Here is a 19246-nt window from a genome sequence, read left to right on the forward strand (position 1 = left end):
TCTGTTTACATGGCGGTGGTCCATCTGAATCATTGGTGGGGTGGTGTGGTAGAGGTACAGTAGGGTCTTTGGCCACTAGTTTCGTAGCCCCATGGACTTTGTTACCCCATTTTGGCCTGACGTCGAAATTTAAAAAATGTCTTCTAAATCCTCCAGTTTTCTGAAATAAATATTTTCTGTCGCTGTCATTTGCCATTGCACCGTGTGGTGGTGGGCGTGCTGTCGGAACACCGGCGTTTTGTGTGTGCGTCCGTTCAGCAAGGGTTTGTGTGTGTGACTGTTTACCCCATAATGCAAGCCCCGCCCAACTCTGTCTCTGATTGGCTTACCCTGAAATATTGCCCTACATTAACCAATCATCACCTCTTTGCTCAAGTTAGGGTTTAAAATGTATACCAATGTATTCAAAAATGAATGTTCTAAATTGTGAACATTTTGATATCCGGCTGAAAAGACCTCAGCAGGAAAAGGGACACAGACAATTTGGGCAGTCAATGAGTTGACACATTTTTCTGGAGAACCTCCCCAAGGGCCCCTGGACTCAACTTTGAGAACCACCGAACTATAATTGTCCTGTCATTTTGTGTTTTCACTAGAGACAACTAGCCATATCACATCAAATGGCCGTCACTTTTGTCTTTTGCCAAGTAAGATGTCAAAGCTGTCAAAGCTGCCTCTGTGATTCCCAGACATAGACAGTTACTCAATTATGGGGGATTCTTCGTATGCATGATTTATCAGAACGGCAGCGCATGACAGTAAAAACTGAGCCCATTTTTACGCTCTCTCACTAAAGTTAATCACGCATTTATATCTGCAATATTATGTATATCAAAATTGTGATGTGAGATTGTTTGGGCCCCGGCTGACCAGGGGGGGGGGCAGTATAGAGACCAGGATTACTGCATGAACCCTGACACTCACCATCCAACGTTGAACTCCACATGGGCATCAAACAGAGCGACCACGGGGGCAGACGCTGCTCTCCATCCACTGACACGGGATCTGATCAGACCTTCCTGCTTATCATGGTGCACCAGCTTGATGAAATCCGGACCATGCTGGCCATTGGTCTCTGCCACGAAGCTCTGAAGGTGCTCCTTTAGCTCCGCTGGGGACATGGGGACAGACAGACTTTCACAGTGAATGGACAGACGCACCAACCAACATTTTAAATTATTTTTGGAGGCTTTTTCTGCCTTTATTGATAGATTTATAGTAGGCTGACAGGAAATGGGGGGTTGCAGCAAAGGTCATGGGGTCGGTAGTCGAACTAAATTAAATTAACACTCGCAGTGTAGACAATTTATCTGCTCCATAAGACGGTGGAAAAAGAGGTTCATGAGTGCATGTGTGTCTGTACAGTACAGAGAATGTTAGCAGAACTGTACAGTGAGAAACTGCATCTGCAGTAGGGCTGGGCGATATGACAAAATCTCATATCACGATATAGAATTTTTTTTATCACGATAACGATATACTCACGATATAGCATATTTTTTACGATACCGATTTTTTAATCTAAAAAATAGATTTTTGTTCAGGCTGAGTACTTTACTGTACTGTACTTGGGCTGTACTGTACTGTACTCAATTCAATTTTTCAATTCAATTTTATTAAAGTGTCAAATCACAACAAGTTGTCTCAAGACAACCAACAAAGATCCACCCAGAGCAAGCAATATACTGTACTGTACTGTACTGTACCGTACCAAGTGACACTTGGTGGTGACAATAATTATGCTATTTCCGTGCTCGGATACAGGGACACACATAGCTGTCATAGTGGTTGCACCACAAAAAAAAACAGGAAAAGAACACTTATGCCAATATCAAACTTATGCCAATTACAATATGTAAAATCACAATATCCAGTCTAATTATATGAATATAATACTGATGCACTGCCCATGCACAGACAGGCCTAAAGCAAGTACAAAAAGAATACAAAATAAAATAATAATAATAATAATAATAATAGTTATTATTATTATTATTTTGTATTCTTTTTGTACTTGCTTTAGGCCTGTCTGTGCATGGGCAGGGCATCAGTATTATATTCATATAATAGTTATTATTATTATTATTATGACAATTAAAAAGCAAAAATAAAGAAATAAGACTTTCCCATTCAGACACAGAAGTACAGGCCTGTGTCTGCATTCAATTGTCTTAAGGAAAAAAGAAATACCTCATGTCACTCACTGCCACAGTTGTTTCAGTTCATTTTAAGCTCTGTATAGGTTCTGTTGTAGTTGTAGTGTAGTTTGTTAAAGACGTTGGGAAGCTTAACGATGTTTAATTGACTACAGGCGATAGAGTGAGAGACAACGCGACCGCGTCGTTAACTCTCCATGCCCAGCTGTGCGTATGGGAGTGGATGTTTTTCTTTTCCTTTTTTTTTGTGATGATGATCACAACTTAAGTTAGCGTCTTGTGTTGTTGTTGTTGTTGGAAGCTGTTGCTGAATTAAGGACTTTTCAAATGGAATAATTTATTTGGAACAATAAAACAAGACAGGTAAGAGGAAAGACGTAGAAGAAGTTTGCACCCGACGGACAAGCTCAATTGTGCAACTGTGTAAAACATGCGTGGCTCACGCAGTTTATCAATTTGACCCAACATGAAACCTGCATATATAAAAGTGAATGGCCAGTTACTTTAGTGTTACTCCGCTCTGAATCTCGTCAGCCATCATCTCCCTTCATGTTTGTTGTGAAAAAACAGCACAGCGTGGCTGGGCGCTGTGACGTAAAATACGACGATATAAACGATAGAGAACATTTTTCACGATAGACATTTTCTATCGTCTATACGATATATATCGTCATATCGCCCAGCCCTAATCTGCAGTATTATTCTGTATTCATCCATGAGACATCCTTTTAGACCGATATCCTCCGGCAAATAGAATACACATAACAGTATATGGAATAAACCAATGTTTAGAGTTTGTGCTTCTATCATGACAAATAACAACATTTGAAGACTGAGGAAGATATTGAAGTAATGGTGGCATCCAGTGAAGTCATAAACTGAGAAATGAGTCACAGGAATACACACAACACTAATTGGCTGCCCACAAATGGACTTTATCTCCACTACGTACGTTCAGTAATAGAGCCTGCAGGCTGCAGTATGACTCTGATGATCTTTAACATCAGCCATCTCTCTGTATCCTCTTAACAAGCCACAGTTTACAGCCCAGGCCACAGAAGCGTGGCAACTTTGAACAGCGTTGGTGTACATGAACAACACCCTGCATAGTATCGGATTTCACTTAATGGTAAAGCAAAACAAAAATAATCATTACATCAAGCAGACCTTGAATTTTACGGTTCACTTACAGAAGAACAAGATTTTACACTCGCCTGTTGACTGTTTAGTTGTCCCAGCAACACATAAATGTTGCTTAAATGACAACACGCCACACATGTGTTAGCTAAGGCTGGGACAGTCGCATTACCACAATACCATGGTTATGTGATCAATAGTGTTGTTTTGCTTTTTACACCGCGTTAAGACATTCCATACCACTACAGCCCTAGCATTCATTGTCCACAGTTTTGTCTCCATCCTGGCAGAGTTTTGTGCTCTGTGCATGCTCCCACTAGCTCAGATTATGGAAAACAACAAAATAAGCTACCATAGTTATGCAGACGATAAACAAATCGATACAACCGTATCAGCAGAGGACTATGATCCAAAACAAATCAACAATTGGACAAATCAACAATTGGATGTGCTAAAGAAAGACAAAACTGAAGAGCTTTTGGATCCAAGAAACAGGTTAAAAGTCAGCACCCAACTCCAATCGGTAATGTTAATTCATTAAGACATTTCAGCGCTGGATTAACCATTTACTGCAATGATATTACATTTAGTTTGGTGGTGTGGCTCTGCTCATGTGATATTACAGATCACATGTCGTATCACAGTACAATCTACATGATCATCCTAGTAACAATATTAAACAAACAACATTTTGACACTGGCAGCTGTACGACCGGCTCTGACAGCTAAGCACGCAGAACGAGCAGTGAACAGAGGCTGCTTAAAAAGAGAGAGTTAGAATGTAAGCCTGTATTCCGTGCCTGTAATGAACTAACGCTAACACATGCTATATATGCTATATTAATGTGAATTGTGGTTCCATATACCACATAAGCCTCCTGACTTCCGTGCCTGTAATGAACCAACGCTATGCTGAATAAACAACTAGCCATAATCAAAAACATTGGCGTAGTCATGGACTCAGGCCTGAATTTAAACAGTTAACACATTAACAAAATCAGCCTACTATCACCTAAAGAATATAGCATGGGTTAAAGGACTAAGTCTCAGCAGGATCTAGAAAAACGTCTGCAGTAGACTGGAATACTGTAACAGTGTCTTTATAAGACTCCCTAAAAGAATCCATCAGATGACTGCAGTTTGATTCAGAACGCTGCTGCTCAACTCCTTACTAATACCCAGAAGTGGAGCATATCACTCAAGTTCTTAAATCCTTACACTAGCTGGCTCCCTGCGTCAAATAATTCATTTCAAAATACTACTGTTGGTCTATAAAGCTTTGAATGGTTTAGGGCCAAAATACATTTCTGAACCATCCAGACCTCTCAGGTCATCTGGGGAAGGACTGCTTTCAGTTTTCAACCACAAATAAACGTGGGGAAGCAGCATTTCGTTTTTATGCACTGCAGCACTGGTCACATATCTGGAACAAACTCCCAGAAAACTACATGAAGGCCTGCTGCCTCTCTTAAGAACTTTCTGTTTGCTGCTGCCTTTGATAGTTATTTTTCTTTTTTATCTTTTCCTTTTCTCCTCTGCACTGTAACAGGATCTATGTAACTTTTACTTGTTTTATGCAACCTAATGTAATTTTATAATTATATTATTGTATTTCCTTTTGCTTGATGTTTTGTGTGAAGCACATTGAATTGCCTTGTTGTAAATGGGCTATACAAATACAATTGCCTTGCCTGTAGAGCGCACCTTCCGAAATTAGTTTAATTTGTTTCAGGAATGCTAGATTGGTACTCACGTTCTTAGAAGGTTCGTGCATTTTGATAAATATAACCCATGAGGGCACTCTTAATTATCGTTTGTCCAAATTACACAGCTGACAATCAATAAACAACAGTAATGATCTTGCACTGATGTTGAATTATGTCTCCTCAGTTATCATAGCAGGGAAGGGAATTGTTATTCAAGGTAAAGCAGCAGTATTAAATCAAATTTCCTCCATAATTGTTGAAGAGTGCGATGAATTGTATTATTTTTTGAGTGGAAATATTAAAGTCTATTCATCATACTGGTTGCTCTGCTAATCAGCATGCAGCACTGGGCAGCTACCATAACTAAACTAACTGATATATTATTGAGGAACAGAGAAGCAGTGAGAGACCCATAAAACCTGCAGGCAGCACTAACTGTGGCATATTCCTCATGAAGGTAATTATATGTTTGGCAGCATTATTTATGTTTATGTTCCATAATTCATACTACGTGACTACTATTCTAATGTTGGTTCTATCAAGTTAAACCAAATTCTTGGATTATGTGCCATCGTGCCTCTCAACAAGTTTTAACCCATTTAGGCCTGACCTCAAAATTAAAAAATAAATCTTCTAAAATCCTCCAGTTTTCTGAAATAAATATTTTCACGATTTAAAAAAAATAGCAGATCTACAAGCGCTATGAGCTACGTACGCACTGTGCTAAGTAGAATAATAAAATAAATAGAACAACATGTTGTAGTTAGTGGTACTTCAACGAACACAATTGACCATGTTCGCAAGTTGGTTGGGGAGGGCGATCTCTGTCACTGCACGGCAATCTCTGTCACTGCACTATTAGCAACTGTTCGGCAGAGAGCAGAACTGGGAAAGTAGTATAGCATGTTGCTCCACATGTGTGTGTTGCACCCTTCTGCATAGTGAAACTTCTCACTGCCAGGTGAAAGGCAGTGGCTAGGCTGTGTGGGCACATCACTGTGTGTACTGGAGGAGACACGTGGTTTTCAACACCCTCCTCAAAACCAACACGCTACATTTGTCTCCATGCTCGGCACAATTAAACACCATCATTAAACATTAACACATTGTGTTGCCTTTCAACAATTTCAAAATAGGGACCCAGGGTGCCCACTTTTTACATTCATTTTTTTGACATTTCTTCTTTTATTTTTTTGCGCCAAGATGTCCACAGACGTCTTGTGCACCACATACAGGTAATTCCCAGGACGTCTTGGGCACAAAACCTGTTAAGAGTAGGAAGATAGATATTCAATAACAACCCCCCATGGGGAATAGAAATAGCAGGTGGTGCTGGGGTGGCGGTGGGAGCAAACATCACATAACAACCACCAAGAACCATATGCAGAAGGAAGACAGGAAGAAAGCATGCATTCTAGGTGAGCTTAAATACCCCGCCCAATTGGTCAGCTGACTGCCACATCAGCATATGCCATGTGGGTCTTGCAAACACACCCACATAGTAATGCAGCATATTAACCCGTCGAGTATACAGTATGTATTCGCCCTTGAGCATAGCATGAAGCCGCGCGAGTATATCTGACTGAACTAACTCCGCAATCATGTGTTAGAAGTAGGGGTGGGTTCAATTAATCAATACGGCAATAATCGTATCGTATGGCACCATATCGATACGGCAGGAAATGCTGTGTGTGACGCGGCTTTAACATTAACAGTTACCGTATATATGATTAAATCTTTTGCATTTATCCATCAAAACATTTTGAAGTTTTTCAAATTTATTTGGCAAAACATCGGCAATCGGTGGTCTAGGACTCTGCAAAAGTCAATTTAGTAGGACACACATCATTCAAAATCAACGCTTATCGCGATAAATATCCAATTGTGGCCGCTGTATTATGATTGTGAGGTTGTTGGCAGTACCCACTAGCCCTAGTTAGAAGTGACAGGGACTGTACACATGGGGGGGAATTGGCATAAGGACAACATTTTAAAGCGGGAAAAGGAGTGAGGTTTGTGGTTCTTACGGCTGTTGCTGTGGTCGTCCACCAGAATAATCTCTTTGAGCAGATGGGAGGGTGTCCTCTGGATGGCTGTGTGAATGGAACGCAGCAGCACCGACAGAGCTTCGTTGACGAAGATGAAGATAACGCTGAGCTGAGGAAGGTCTGATGAATATGACATATTTCTGCACCTGCAGAGGGAGAGAGACGCACAGAGAAACTGAACTAGACCTCTCAACATCCAACACTGGCAGAGCACAGTGAATTTCACTTTACCTATCAAGAACCTTTCACTGGAAAAGTCCCCCCCCCCCCACACAAAGCTACAGTGAAATCTATACAGGCAAATTCTGTTATAATGCACTGTTTCTAGGGTTGTTCCGATGCGATCAATCGAGAAATCGGGCCGATCACGTCATTTTCAAATGATCGGAATCGGATCGGGAGTAACTAAAACGTGATCGGGACATCCCTAGTATAAATATTATATCCATATCATGATATAAGAATGGATATTGTCTGTGATTTTGGATATTGTACTATTGTGATATCTATGGCATAAATATCGAATCGGGAAAAATCAATATGGGCAGATACTGAAAATCAAATGATCGGAATCGGATCGGGACTAACTGCATCCATTTTGATCAGTTCAAATTGTATGTACAGTATGGTCAACTAACCCGTCCGGTCGAAAGTCCGGGATGGACCGGCTGAGAGAGATTCGGTCGCTGAGATAGCCGTTGTAACCATAGTAACGAAACTTCCTGAGAGCAACCCTACGGCTCTCCGGGCCAAGGTCGTGACCCCAGCGGTCAAACAGGGAGGAGGCGGGGTCAGCCGCAGAGTGGGGCGAGGTCGCCGTGTCCTCGCCATCTTTCTGAGGGCCGTCTGTGGGGAGACAAAAAGAAAGAGGAATGAGTGGAGACAGAGCAGAGGTGAAATTAAATACCAAATAAAACTTTGTGCGTTTCTCAAAAACAAGTTTTTACAACGTGCCTCACAGTCCCAGACATAAAAATAAGAGACAAGCAAAGTATGAAGATCGTTTCGATCAAACAATAAGAACATCGAAGAGGCAATGAAAAATAAATAATGAGTCTTTAAGAGTTGTATAAGTGGCCCCTACGGTAGACTGTCTAGACTGTCCATTTTTGTCACAGACATATAAAACGAGAAAGAGCAGAAAGAGCTAGCCCTGAACAGGAACCATAATAGTTCTGTAACACTTAGAGTTCAAATGGAAGCAAAAGGATTTGTACGCTGCTGAAAGCCCTATGTTAATAGTCTTATGATAAGTCTAGAGGGTTTCACAACAAAGTAAGAAAAAGGGATATCAAGCATTGGAGGTGCAAATAAACGGAGTCAACACAGGTTTTGAGTCAAAAAGGTGAAGTGCTTTTTTACTCTTGGTTTACACGGTGTCTCAGAGTTAAGGGGGTCCTTGCAAATAAAACATTTGAGAACCACTAGTATTGTTGGACTCCTAATATGTCATAGTGTCGTAGTAAATAAGTGTCGTACAGTACATATGCTGAAGAAATCCTGGAGACTCGACATACAGTAATTGGGTCTTATGATCAAAATAAGAACTTTATAATGGTGCGTAAAAAGATAATCCAAGATTTGCCACAGACAAGACCAAGTCTTTGCCACGGACACATTTGTCTGTGTACAGATATATTGATGACCACTGTGTCTAGCTTCCATTGGAAGTTTATTCCACAAGTGTGGAGCCCTTGCGGCACAAGAAGGCACATGCTGTATTGCCTTCTGTTACAAGCCTTGTCCTGCATGGGGACCTTGAGTAATAGCTTGTCTGTGCAGATCTAAGATTGCACCGCAGGGAGGGGTGTAAGGGGTCAGAGGGTCAGAAATGTGGGCAGGTGGGCAAGATTTAACAATACAATTTCAAAATCAGTTCTGAACGCCACAGGAAGCCAGTGCAGTGAGGCCATAGCAGGGCTAATGTGGTGGTATTTTCTGGTTCTTGGGAGAACCCTAGGGTCTATTAGATGTGTGTGGTGGTGAGAATATAATACAAAGTCTAACCTTTGGTTCTCTCTCCGACATAAACAAGCTCAAAATGATTGTGGAGCCAAATGACCAGACGATTTTTTTCTTTTTTAATTCTACTCACTGTGACTCAAGGCTCAAGGTGAATTCACATGGGATCCATGTGATGTAATGTTTTTGAATTCATTGTTAGTCACAGTAAAGATGAGAGCAATATCGAGCAATATCTTTGCTTCTATGTCTGAAGCAACACAGATCACGCAATTCATCTTCAACTCAACAGTTTCTTGATAAAACAGGTGCAACATCCAATATAGGACCCAGTTGGAGAAGTAGTAGTTGCTGTGGATTTCTTGGGCTGTATGGTAAAACACTGGTGAATGGACTAGTGACTAGTGATTCTCTCTCTCACTCGTGACTAGTGAGAGAGAGAATTGTCTGTCATTGGTAGGCAGACGTGCTTGCTTGTTGCAGGTAGGGTTGTCCCGATCGGATCGGGTGATCGGAAATCGTCTCCGATCACATGATTTTCAAAAGATCGGAATCGGGGAGAAAAGATCAGATTTTTAATCGTCTAATGTAAATCTCAAAGAAAGATGTATAAGCAATGAGATTGTGTAATGAACTGTTGTGTTTTCCTTCTGGTCCCAGTCAGAGATCATCAAACACAGACTAGTCACACTCAGAGGCGTGAAAGACACATGATGAAAACAAAGGAAATGCAACCCATGATATGCATGATGGCATAGGTGTCTGTAGTACTCTCTCTGAATGAGAGAGATACTCTTAAAGAGTTTTAACTTGACTTCAGTTCTATAATCTGTAGAACTGTATTCACTCTAATTAACCAATACATCATTATTTTGCTATGATTCCATGCTTTCATAGAAAGAAAAAAAAACACAATGACAGTCATTCTAATAAAAGTATAGTCACATTTTACCTTTCAATAATTGAAAGGCAACACAACAGACTAGACTAGAGTGACATAGATTAGGATATTTGCTATTGTGATATGGCATAAGTGTTATATAAAGTGTATTATAAAGATCGGATCGGGAAAGATCGGTATGTCTCAAAATCAAATGACATCCCTAGTTGCTCAACAAGCACACTGGTCATACACAGATACACTGACATAGAATGTCACTTGAATAAAGCGACACGGCTCCCACATTTCAAGCGACACGATTATTTGTATCGTGTCCGGTGTGAATGCACAGTGTGTGCTGTCTGTTGTTATCAAGGCATCACATATAAAATAATAATTTCAGCTGCATAGGAATATGACAAAATACAAATAGGATGTGACAAATACCAACTGCTGTGTTAATATAAATAGCGTGTAGTGACAATCACCATTCTTTTTCTGCAGAGGTGAACAGAATATGCTCCAGTATGGCCACAATTTGGTTTATCTGCATTTTAATTCACTGTTCTGTGTATGGGCATAAAAGAGCCACAGGTAGACAGACAGATATACAGAGATCTCACATCTTTCAATGTTAATTAGCAGCCTGGAATCTGATTTGGGATGTTTACTTGGATATAAAAATGTAAGTGCATTGTGCATTCTTATCCATTACTCGGTCTCACATCGAGTCCAGAAGTCTGAGAGCATAACGAATGGCGAAAGAAGACATTTGGCGAATGCTTTTATGCAAAGCTCAAGAGTGTACATCATTTCTTTTAACTTAGGACGATCCCAGGTGGGATGAAACCCATTGCCAGTGAGTGCTTGTGGAGATTCCAGCCGCGTAATTCCTCGTGAAGGGAAAAGACAGGTGCATTGTACTGGAAGTGTCAGATATCCCTATGGTTTTCTACACGTTGCGACTGACTCATACCGAGGGTTTTGTTGGGTCCTGCACTGCACCGTGTCCGACATGTTTCATAACGTATTGAAGCCAACCCAGATACTTGCCCAGCACAGCTCTAGGGGAAACTGTACCTACTGTATGTAGTGGAGTGACTGGCAAGTCAGGGTCAATTAGGGGGAAGAAGAGAGGCATATTTATAAGCCAGCCACACACACACACACACACACACACACACACACACACACACACACGCACCCACGCATGGACGCACGCACACACGTGCACATGCTGTCAGCCACCTATAGCATGATGTTATGATGGCAAATGTCTTGTAGCGCCCTACGGGCCTTAGCTTGTTCCTTGGCTCTTCGTGAGCGTCTGCTCAACTAGAAATGTGAAGGAATGCATCTGTACCCTGCTGGCTGTGGGTTTGAGCGCATTCATCATAGTCAATGTACCTATCACAATAATGATTCAATATATTGCGATTTCATAGCCTACAACTATATACAGTGTGATATTTCAACTGTCATAGTACAAAGACCATACCTCCACATAATGTCTAATTAATGGTTATTTAGTGCAAAATAAATTATATGGATCCTGGTGGATGTCTATAGTGACATGGGTGAGACGGGTGTGGGATTGATGTTTTTGTCTTTGGATCATGTATTTTGAATATGGTAATTGTTTGGTTCGGATGGACTATTTTGAGTAACTAAAATTAGGATAGGCACTGTTTATGTATAATTATATTGATACTGTGAAGATGATCAAATAAACGAAACTAAACCACTAAATGATGCGTAGCCTGCAGAGTTAGTTCATGCAGACATACTCGAGGGGGTTCATGCCATGCTCAAAGGCGCATACTATACTCAAGGGGTTAACATGCTGCATTACTACGTGGGTGTATAAGTGTGTGCAAGTCCCACATGTCATTCGCTGATGTGGCAGTCAGCTGACCAATTGGGCGGGCTACGGTACTTAAGCTCACCAGTCTGCATGCTCTTCCTGCCTTCCTCTGCATATGGTTCCTGGTTGTTATGTGATGTTCCACCACCACCCCAGCACCACCGGTGGGCTCTGTTATTTATTCTCCCCATGGGGGGTTTATTGTATATCTATCTCCCTGCTCTTAATGTTTCACGATGGAGTTTAATCGCGCCAAGCAGGTAGAAAATGCAGCAGAGCCGAACGCCAAGTCTAATATCGTATGCACACTTGTATTCTCATTCTATAATAAATATTGGGTAAATCTATTCGTGACTTGTCTGACTGAACTATAAAAATATTTGTGTATGCAATCAGAACAGTGGGAAATGCTTCTGAATTAATCACAGTCCCTGTAATATCGAACTACATACAGTACAGTAGCACTACTGATACTAAAAGTAATAATTAATGAAAAAAATCCTTATCGTGGTACTCAATTGTATCGATACTTTCTTACACCGATACCCAGTAGTGTGACGGGTAAAAACAACAGAGAATAATAGCCTGGACCTACTCAAAACCAATGCTAGGGATGCACACAGGTCCACTGCTTCCCCCTCGGTTGCTCAGGCCACAATCAGATAAGTCTTGTAGCTACATAAAAGCCTGTTGTCAGGAAGAAGCCCTAGCAGGCAGTGGTAGAAAAAAATACTCATACTTTTACTTAAATAAAAGTATCAATACTGCAATGTAGAAGTATTCATTGTGAAGAATATGTGTGTGTATGTATGTATGTATGTATGTATGTATGTATGTATCTATGTATGTATACGTATGTATGAGGTGGTATGTTTTGTAATAATAATATTAACAATCTACAAAGTAACTAACTAGTAACTAAGGTTTTCAAATAATTATAGTGGAGTAAAAGTACAATATTTGCCTCAAGTCATAGAAAATACTCCAGTAAAGTAAAAGTACCTCAAATTTGTACTTTAAGTATAGTACTTAAGTAAATCCACTGCAAAAGAGTATGCCGCTTCCCCCCAAGCCCTGGATCAATGGGGACTTACAGGAAGAAGAGAGGGCTTAATGGGCAGGGGACACTGAGGGGCCAAGGCTGTTCAGACGGAGCTAAAGGTGACCAATAAGGCTACAAGAACAGAATGTAAAGTATGCTACAGGCCAACAGCTTCAGTAAACAAGTAAACAAGTAAAGCAGAACATCTATCTATATTCTTTTCTCCTTTCTTGAAAACTGCAAATAATGGGAGCTTGTAAAACATAGAATTCCACCCCCTTTTTACCTGTATTTTGAACAATGTTGCATTGTATCTATCTCAACTTCAAGTTTATTGAATAAACTTGAAGTTGAAGAAGTTGAGATAGAACGATGGAGGGAAGTAGGGCATGCCTCCTGGCGGAGATTTGCACTCCACTGAGGGCACCTTTCTAGTCTTGGCTTGTTCTTTTTTGTTTTGATTTACTCTCACCTGCATGTGCCTCCCCTGTGATTCAACCTTGTTGCTTCCATCACACATGACTTTCTCTCCAGAGAGATCTATAAAGCTTTATCTTATCTTATCCGGGACCTCCAACTCACTTTTGTCCTTGTTCCTACGTTTGTACGTGTGCCTAGCTCTGTTCCTGTCTGTGACTCTCTTTCTCTCTCTCTCTCTGTTTGTCTGTCTGTCTCTCTCTCTCTCTCTCACACACTGCACACACGCACGCTCGCACAGTCGAACACACAAACTACACATACAGATGCAGTCTGGCTGTATGTGACTTGTGGGCTTAGTCTGATATAATTATACTGAGATATACAGTTTTATTTTTTTCCTGAAATGTACATACAGTTACATTACACACAGCGCCAGTACCGCTGAAACCAGTGTAATGAATAGAGCGATTGAATCAACAGAACAGCAGCTACAGCTCAACTGTGATATGTATGATGTGGTTCAACAGAGCTGTCCAAGTTAACCAAACAGAGGAGAAGTTTGATGCCTTCTTTATTCAACTAGAACCAACACAGCAGCGCAGTATCTTCATAACAGCGTTTGTTTCTTAACACCGCAGATCTGGCTGTCCCACGCGAATATGTCCCCTAACAACATTGTTAGTTCCTACCCTAACTAACCTAAGATATACCTGAGATATTCTATAGCCTGATTGTTACTGGTATAAGAAATACTAATACTTATTTTCAATTACTATGGTACCCTATTGTGATATGAAAAAAAACATTTTATTAAAAAAATGATTATAGAAACGTTTAAACCATTTTCCTTATAAATAACCAGATTTTGTCTTCAATGTTTTTTCCACAAATAAGTCTTGAAAAATGGTGGTCGTCTTATAATCAGAGTCTTCTTATATTCGGCACAATACGGTATATGCCTCACAAATTCAAATAATTAATTAATCTGCAATATTTAAAATAAGGTTTTATCCTCACCTAAACAGTATATAAAAAAGGTGTCTAGCACCTAGGTGTCTGGCCCAAATCTGTTAACACCTTTCCTTTTCTTTGACGGTAACAAAAATACACATTATTTTATTGAAATATTCACATACTGTAGGCCAAACCAGACCTACACCACAAATGCAATGCAATTCAATGCATCACCAAATCCAAGGAAGAGTGACTGCAGGACGTGAGGAATAAAAGATTGTGACAAAAAAAAATAGCTGAAATGCAGAATGAGAAAAGGAAAGAGACTAGCAAATAAAGACAGCCACGAAGTTGAGAGGCTGTGACTGAATGGAGGGCGATGAGAAGAGAATGAGGGGAAAGAGAGGTGAAGAGAACAAGAGAATAGGCTGTGACAGAATGTAGAGGGAGATGCAGTATGAATTATGGGGAGAGAGAGAGAGAGACATGGAAGAATGAGCAGAACGAGAAAATAAAAGAACTGTGACAGAAGGTATTCTTCCACGGGGGCTAGTAGGCCTGTCACAATTAACATTATTATTTTAGATATTCGCCATTATTTTTGTATAATTGTCCATTGTTTCCATGTTGAAAAATGTCCATACATTTTCAAACATTTCATTCAAAAATAGCAGAAATAGCAGATCTACAAGCTTTGTAGATGAACTATTTCCACCATTTTTACATTTTTGTGGAAAGAAAAATATATGAATGTGTCTGTGATTTGTTTGTATTTTATGCAAGTAATTTGTCATATCTGCTCACAAATTCTGCAATTAACTGAGACGTTGAGATGTCTATAGCAGAACACACATGCATGCATAGTTGCATACATGCAAACACCCATGTGAATACCCACATATATTCACGAGAGCCAGACTGATATATCGGTCTGGGCCGCCTGGCCCATCTGTGCATATAGAGGGTCAAGGTTGTACTCAATCACAGCAAGTGATTACAAGAAAGAGTAAAACAACAACGAGTAAAAAAAAAAAAAAAAAGAAAGAGTAACCTATCTACATGGGCATGCGTTTTCACGGTAGTAGCAAAGTTAGGTAAAGCTTATGTTCCATATAGCAAAAAAGTTTAGAAAGGTGCAATTTGAGGCTATGTTCCATATATACAACACATTTAGTTTATAAAGGTGAAGTTCGAGCATAATAGTGTGAGAGGAGGGTGAATGTGTGTGTGTGTGTGTGTGTGTGTGTGTGTGTGTGTGTGTGTGTGTGTGTGTGTGTGTGTGTGTGTGTGTGTGTGTGTGTGTGTGTGTGTGTGTGTGTGTTTGGGGGGGCTAGCGTTTTCCTTTGCCCTGTTCGCTCTGGTTCTTATCAGTTCGTTCATGTATCTGATTGTTTAGGGAAAGAAGCTTTTTTGCAGTCTGTAAAATGGTAAATGGTGCATTTATATAGCACCTTCATCCAAGGCGCTTTACAGATTGTGCATTACATTCACCCATTCACGCAAACATTCATACACTGATGGCGGCGGAAACCATGCATGGCACCAACCAGCACATCAGGAGCAATTAGGGGTTCAGTGTCTTGCTCAAGGACACTTCGACACTAACTCTGGGGGAGCCCGGGTTCAAACTGGCAACCTTGCGGTTACCATCCGGCCACTCTACCCCTGAGCGGGACTTCTCGGGGGACGTAGAGCGACGAGCGGCCCGGAAGAGAATTTCCCATTCATTTTTTCCCATAGACGTTTCAGAAAGTATTTATTTAAAGACCTGTAAGCCTCGGACAAAGCCAACTCGGATGCTGACAAATCATGTCAAAAAACTAAAAGAATTGGACGGAAAAATAATTAGAAAGAAGAAAAAGTTGAAAGTTGAAAAAGTTGTACTCTGCCTTTCTTTCTTCTAATTATTTGTTCGGCCCAATTTTTTTTGTTGTCATGATTTGGCACCATCCGAGTTGGCTTTGTCCGAGGCTTACAGGTCTTTAAATAATTACTTTCTGAAACTATGGGAGAAATTAATGGGAAATTCTGTTCCGGGCCGCTCGTTGGGGGCGGGACTGCGACGCTCTATACCACCTTCTTCAAAAATGTTTAAAAAAATAAATAACTGATTTACAAACTCACAAAGCAAAGGGTTGTGAGCTTGTAGATCAGCTAATTTTGAAGAAAATTAGCTGAAAATTATTTGATGCAGTTTTTTGACAAAATATAAGTCAAAACATCGGTAATCGGTATAGGCTACGAATTGGAATCAAACCCGCACAAACACAGCATTCTAAGAAATTGCCCTGCACATCCTTACAGGGAACCAATAGTGACAGACAACGGCACGATCTAATGGCTTAAGAATGGCCTGCCGCGCAGGGGGGACAAAATGTCCAGCCATGTTCTCCAGTCACTTTATTCAGAATGAGAGTCGTGATGGTTCAGCAGGCTGCAGCACACACACCGTGTGCTTCGCAACGTGAGTTTGAATCCAGCTCACTATCTGTCGCCTGTCATGCCCCCTCGCTACCTTCTCCCTTCAGCCTGGGGGCTGTCACCATTACACATAGTAATCGTCACAAGTTGATTAATTGTCATACAATTGCGATTAATGATTTTATTGCGTTTTTGCCTTAACATTTTACAAGCTACCTAGACCCAAATGATTTTGTATGTGTTATACTGTATGCATTACAATGAGTTATCCCAAAGGCATATATGATTACAATGGGTCAGTTTACATGTGCAGCAATCTGTTTACCTTAATTACGTTTTTGATTGCACCACACTTGCACGCAACATAATAATTATGTTACAAAAACAATTATCATGGCCTCAGTGAGAATCTGAACATGGCCAGGTTATAACAATAATTACAATATAAGTTTTGATTGGTAAGCCATCCACGCATTAAACTTGTTTACTGTTCAATTTCACCATCTGAGGGAGCTTAACGTATGGCTATACTGAAGATCTTCATGGATAAAGGGGTATCCATGTGTGGCAAATTAAGATGCCTATAAACAATTTTTCCCAATGATATGAGACAATAGCTCATATCATTGGGATAAATTGTTTATAGGCATCTGCATCTAGGCATTGTCCATAGCACTGTGTGTGTGTGTGTGTGTGTGTGTGTTTTCATATAAACACACAATTACAGCCCACCTCCTACTACTTTTAATTACCTAATCAACTCGGCATTTAAACATTAGCTGCGCTGGATTCACGGTCGGTAACCTATCCCAGAAGGCTTTGTAATGCAAACATACGCCCACTCACACAGGATCAGGAGGGAATTTGTTTTTCATGGGGAGAATCTCATTTGCGCTGCACGCTTTACAAGTGCCTTTTCTATCTCCAAAAGCGTTTTGTGTTCCAGTATTTACAAAAGGCATAAGGGAAAACAGAGGGAATTCATTTGTCTTTTGTACAACATCCTCTTTTGCATCCCTTGGTGACTCTGTCTCACCAAAATTGCACTGTCGAGTCATTGAAAAGCCAGTGGATTTAGCTGCCTTTAGGATGTTTGGAGAATAATCCGCTCTTAATGTTGAACTCCTCACAACTGGGGCAAAATGTGAGCCCACACATACCTCTTGTACAATGGGACTATTTCTGGAGGTTTATGTGCAATACTACTTTTGGCACGCACGCACACCCACACCCACACCGATTCACTTAAAGGGTAAGACCACTTTTGTAGAGGTTTGGGTTGTGTAGTTACCTTGCCATGATGTAACTCCAAATGTGGACAAGAAATCAAAAATAATTTCTCCAGTGATTAGAAATTGATAATTCAAAATATGCTCCTCATTGACTTACATTGTACGCTGAAACAGCTCTCAAAGTCACTCTTTTAGTACGTAAACAAACACAAACAAAGTTGTTTCAGACAATATAGAGCAACACCAAAACTCATGTGGTTTTATTTCTTCATAAAAATGGTAACTTCCTGTTGATTTTACTATATGAAGATCTGGATCCGGATCCATGGATCCAGTCCGGGTTTTCTTCTGAATAAAAATGGACAAATCAACAGGAAGTTAACATTTTTATGAAAAAATAAAACCACATGAGTTTTGGTGTTGCTCCATATTGTCTGAAACAACTTTGTTTGTGTTTGTTTACGTACTAAAAGAGTGACTTTGAGAGCTGTTTCAGCGTACAATGTAAGTCAATGAGGAGCATATTTTGAATTATCAATTTCTAATCACTGGAGAAATTATTTTTGATTTCTTGTCCACATTTGGAGTTACATCATGGCAAGGTAACTACACAACCCAAACCTCTACAAAAGTGGTCTTACCCTTTAATCAGCCATTGAGCAGATGGTGATCTCCAACCCTCTCCTGCCACTCCTCAGGTGTGAATAATGTGGGTAATGGATCACACCTGCAGTTCTGTACAAGTACAATCTATGATTATAACTACAGAGAGACGGACGGACGGACAGACAGTGTGTGTGCCTCTGGCAGGCACACACACAGAGCCATACAACTGGCAAAGGAACAAACGTGAGAAACATTTAGTTGTTCAGTAGTTCTTGTTTTTCTTTGTATAGGATAACATTTTTTTTAATATGTTATACTGTATGCATTACAATGAGTCAGTTTACATGTGCGGCAATCTGTTTACGTTAATTACGTTTTTGATTCCACCACACTTGCACGCAACATAATAATTATGTTACAAAAACAATAAATTATGGCCTCAGTGAGAATCCGAATATGGCCAGGATATAACAATAATTGCAATATATAAAAAATAGTTATCTTCCAGAAATTTCAAAATTAAAAACAATAATAATAATAAATTTAACATATTGTTGCTGTCGGGAAGAAAAAATATAATTTTTTAAGGAAAGTATGAAGAAAAAGATGCAATACTGCCTCATCAAAGTTGGTGTTGTGACTTTAGATATTGTCAATTACTTGCATGAGAAGGAGAAAGGTGGTTGAGTTAAGCGTTATTCATACAACATGACGTCACGAGCCTCAGTGAAGAGCAAACCACCGCCACCACCCCAGCCCTTCTCTCTGTTTTTACTCACCACCGCTCAACGTTATTTCAGCTCCGGTGGTCACCTCAC

At 40.2% G+C, this 19246-nt stretch overlaps 1 protein-coding gene across 3 annotated transcripts in view; it reads right to left on the bottom strand.

The window, feature by feature from the left end:
- The window catches only part of LOC306923401 (polypeptide N-acetylgalactosaminyltransferase 18-like), a 181441-nt gene that overhangs the window by 81999 nt on the left and 80196 nt on the right, over nucleotides 1-19246 (bottom strand). For all 3 annotated transcript variants that reach the window (XR_013790057.1, XM_079501461.1, XM_079501462.1), the window contains exons 2-4: nucleotides 7686-7893; nucleotides 7027-7193; nucleotides 925-1111 (exon numbers count right to left, since the gene is read on the bottom strand). Coding sequence is in view for 2 of the 3 variants with exons in the window: in XM_079501461.1 (XP_079357587.1) it covers nucleotides 925-1111; nucleotides 7027-7193; nucleotides 7686-7893 (562 nt within the window). In the remaining variant the exon portion in view is untranslated. The remainder of the gene's footprint in view (nucleotides 1-924; nucleotides 1112-7026; nucleotides 7194-7685; nucleotides 7894-19246) is intronic.

Source organism: Electrona antarctica (assembly GCF_951216825.1).
Source record: "Electrona antarctica genome assembly, chromosome: 5".
Taxonomy (NCBI): domain Eukaryota; kingdom Metazoa; phylum Chordata; class Actinopteri; order Myctophiformes; family Myctophidae; genus Electrona; species Electrona antarctica.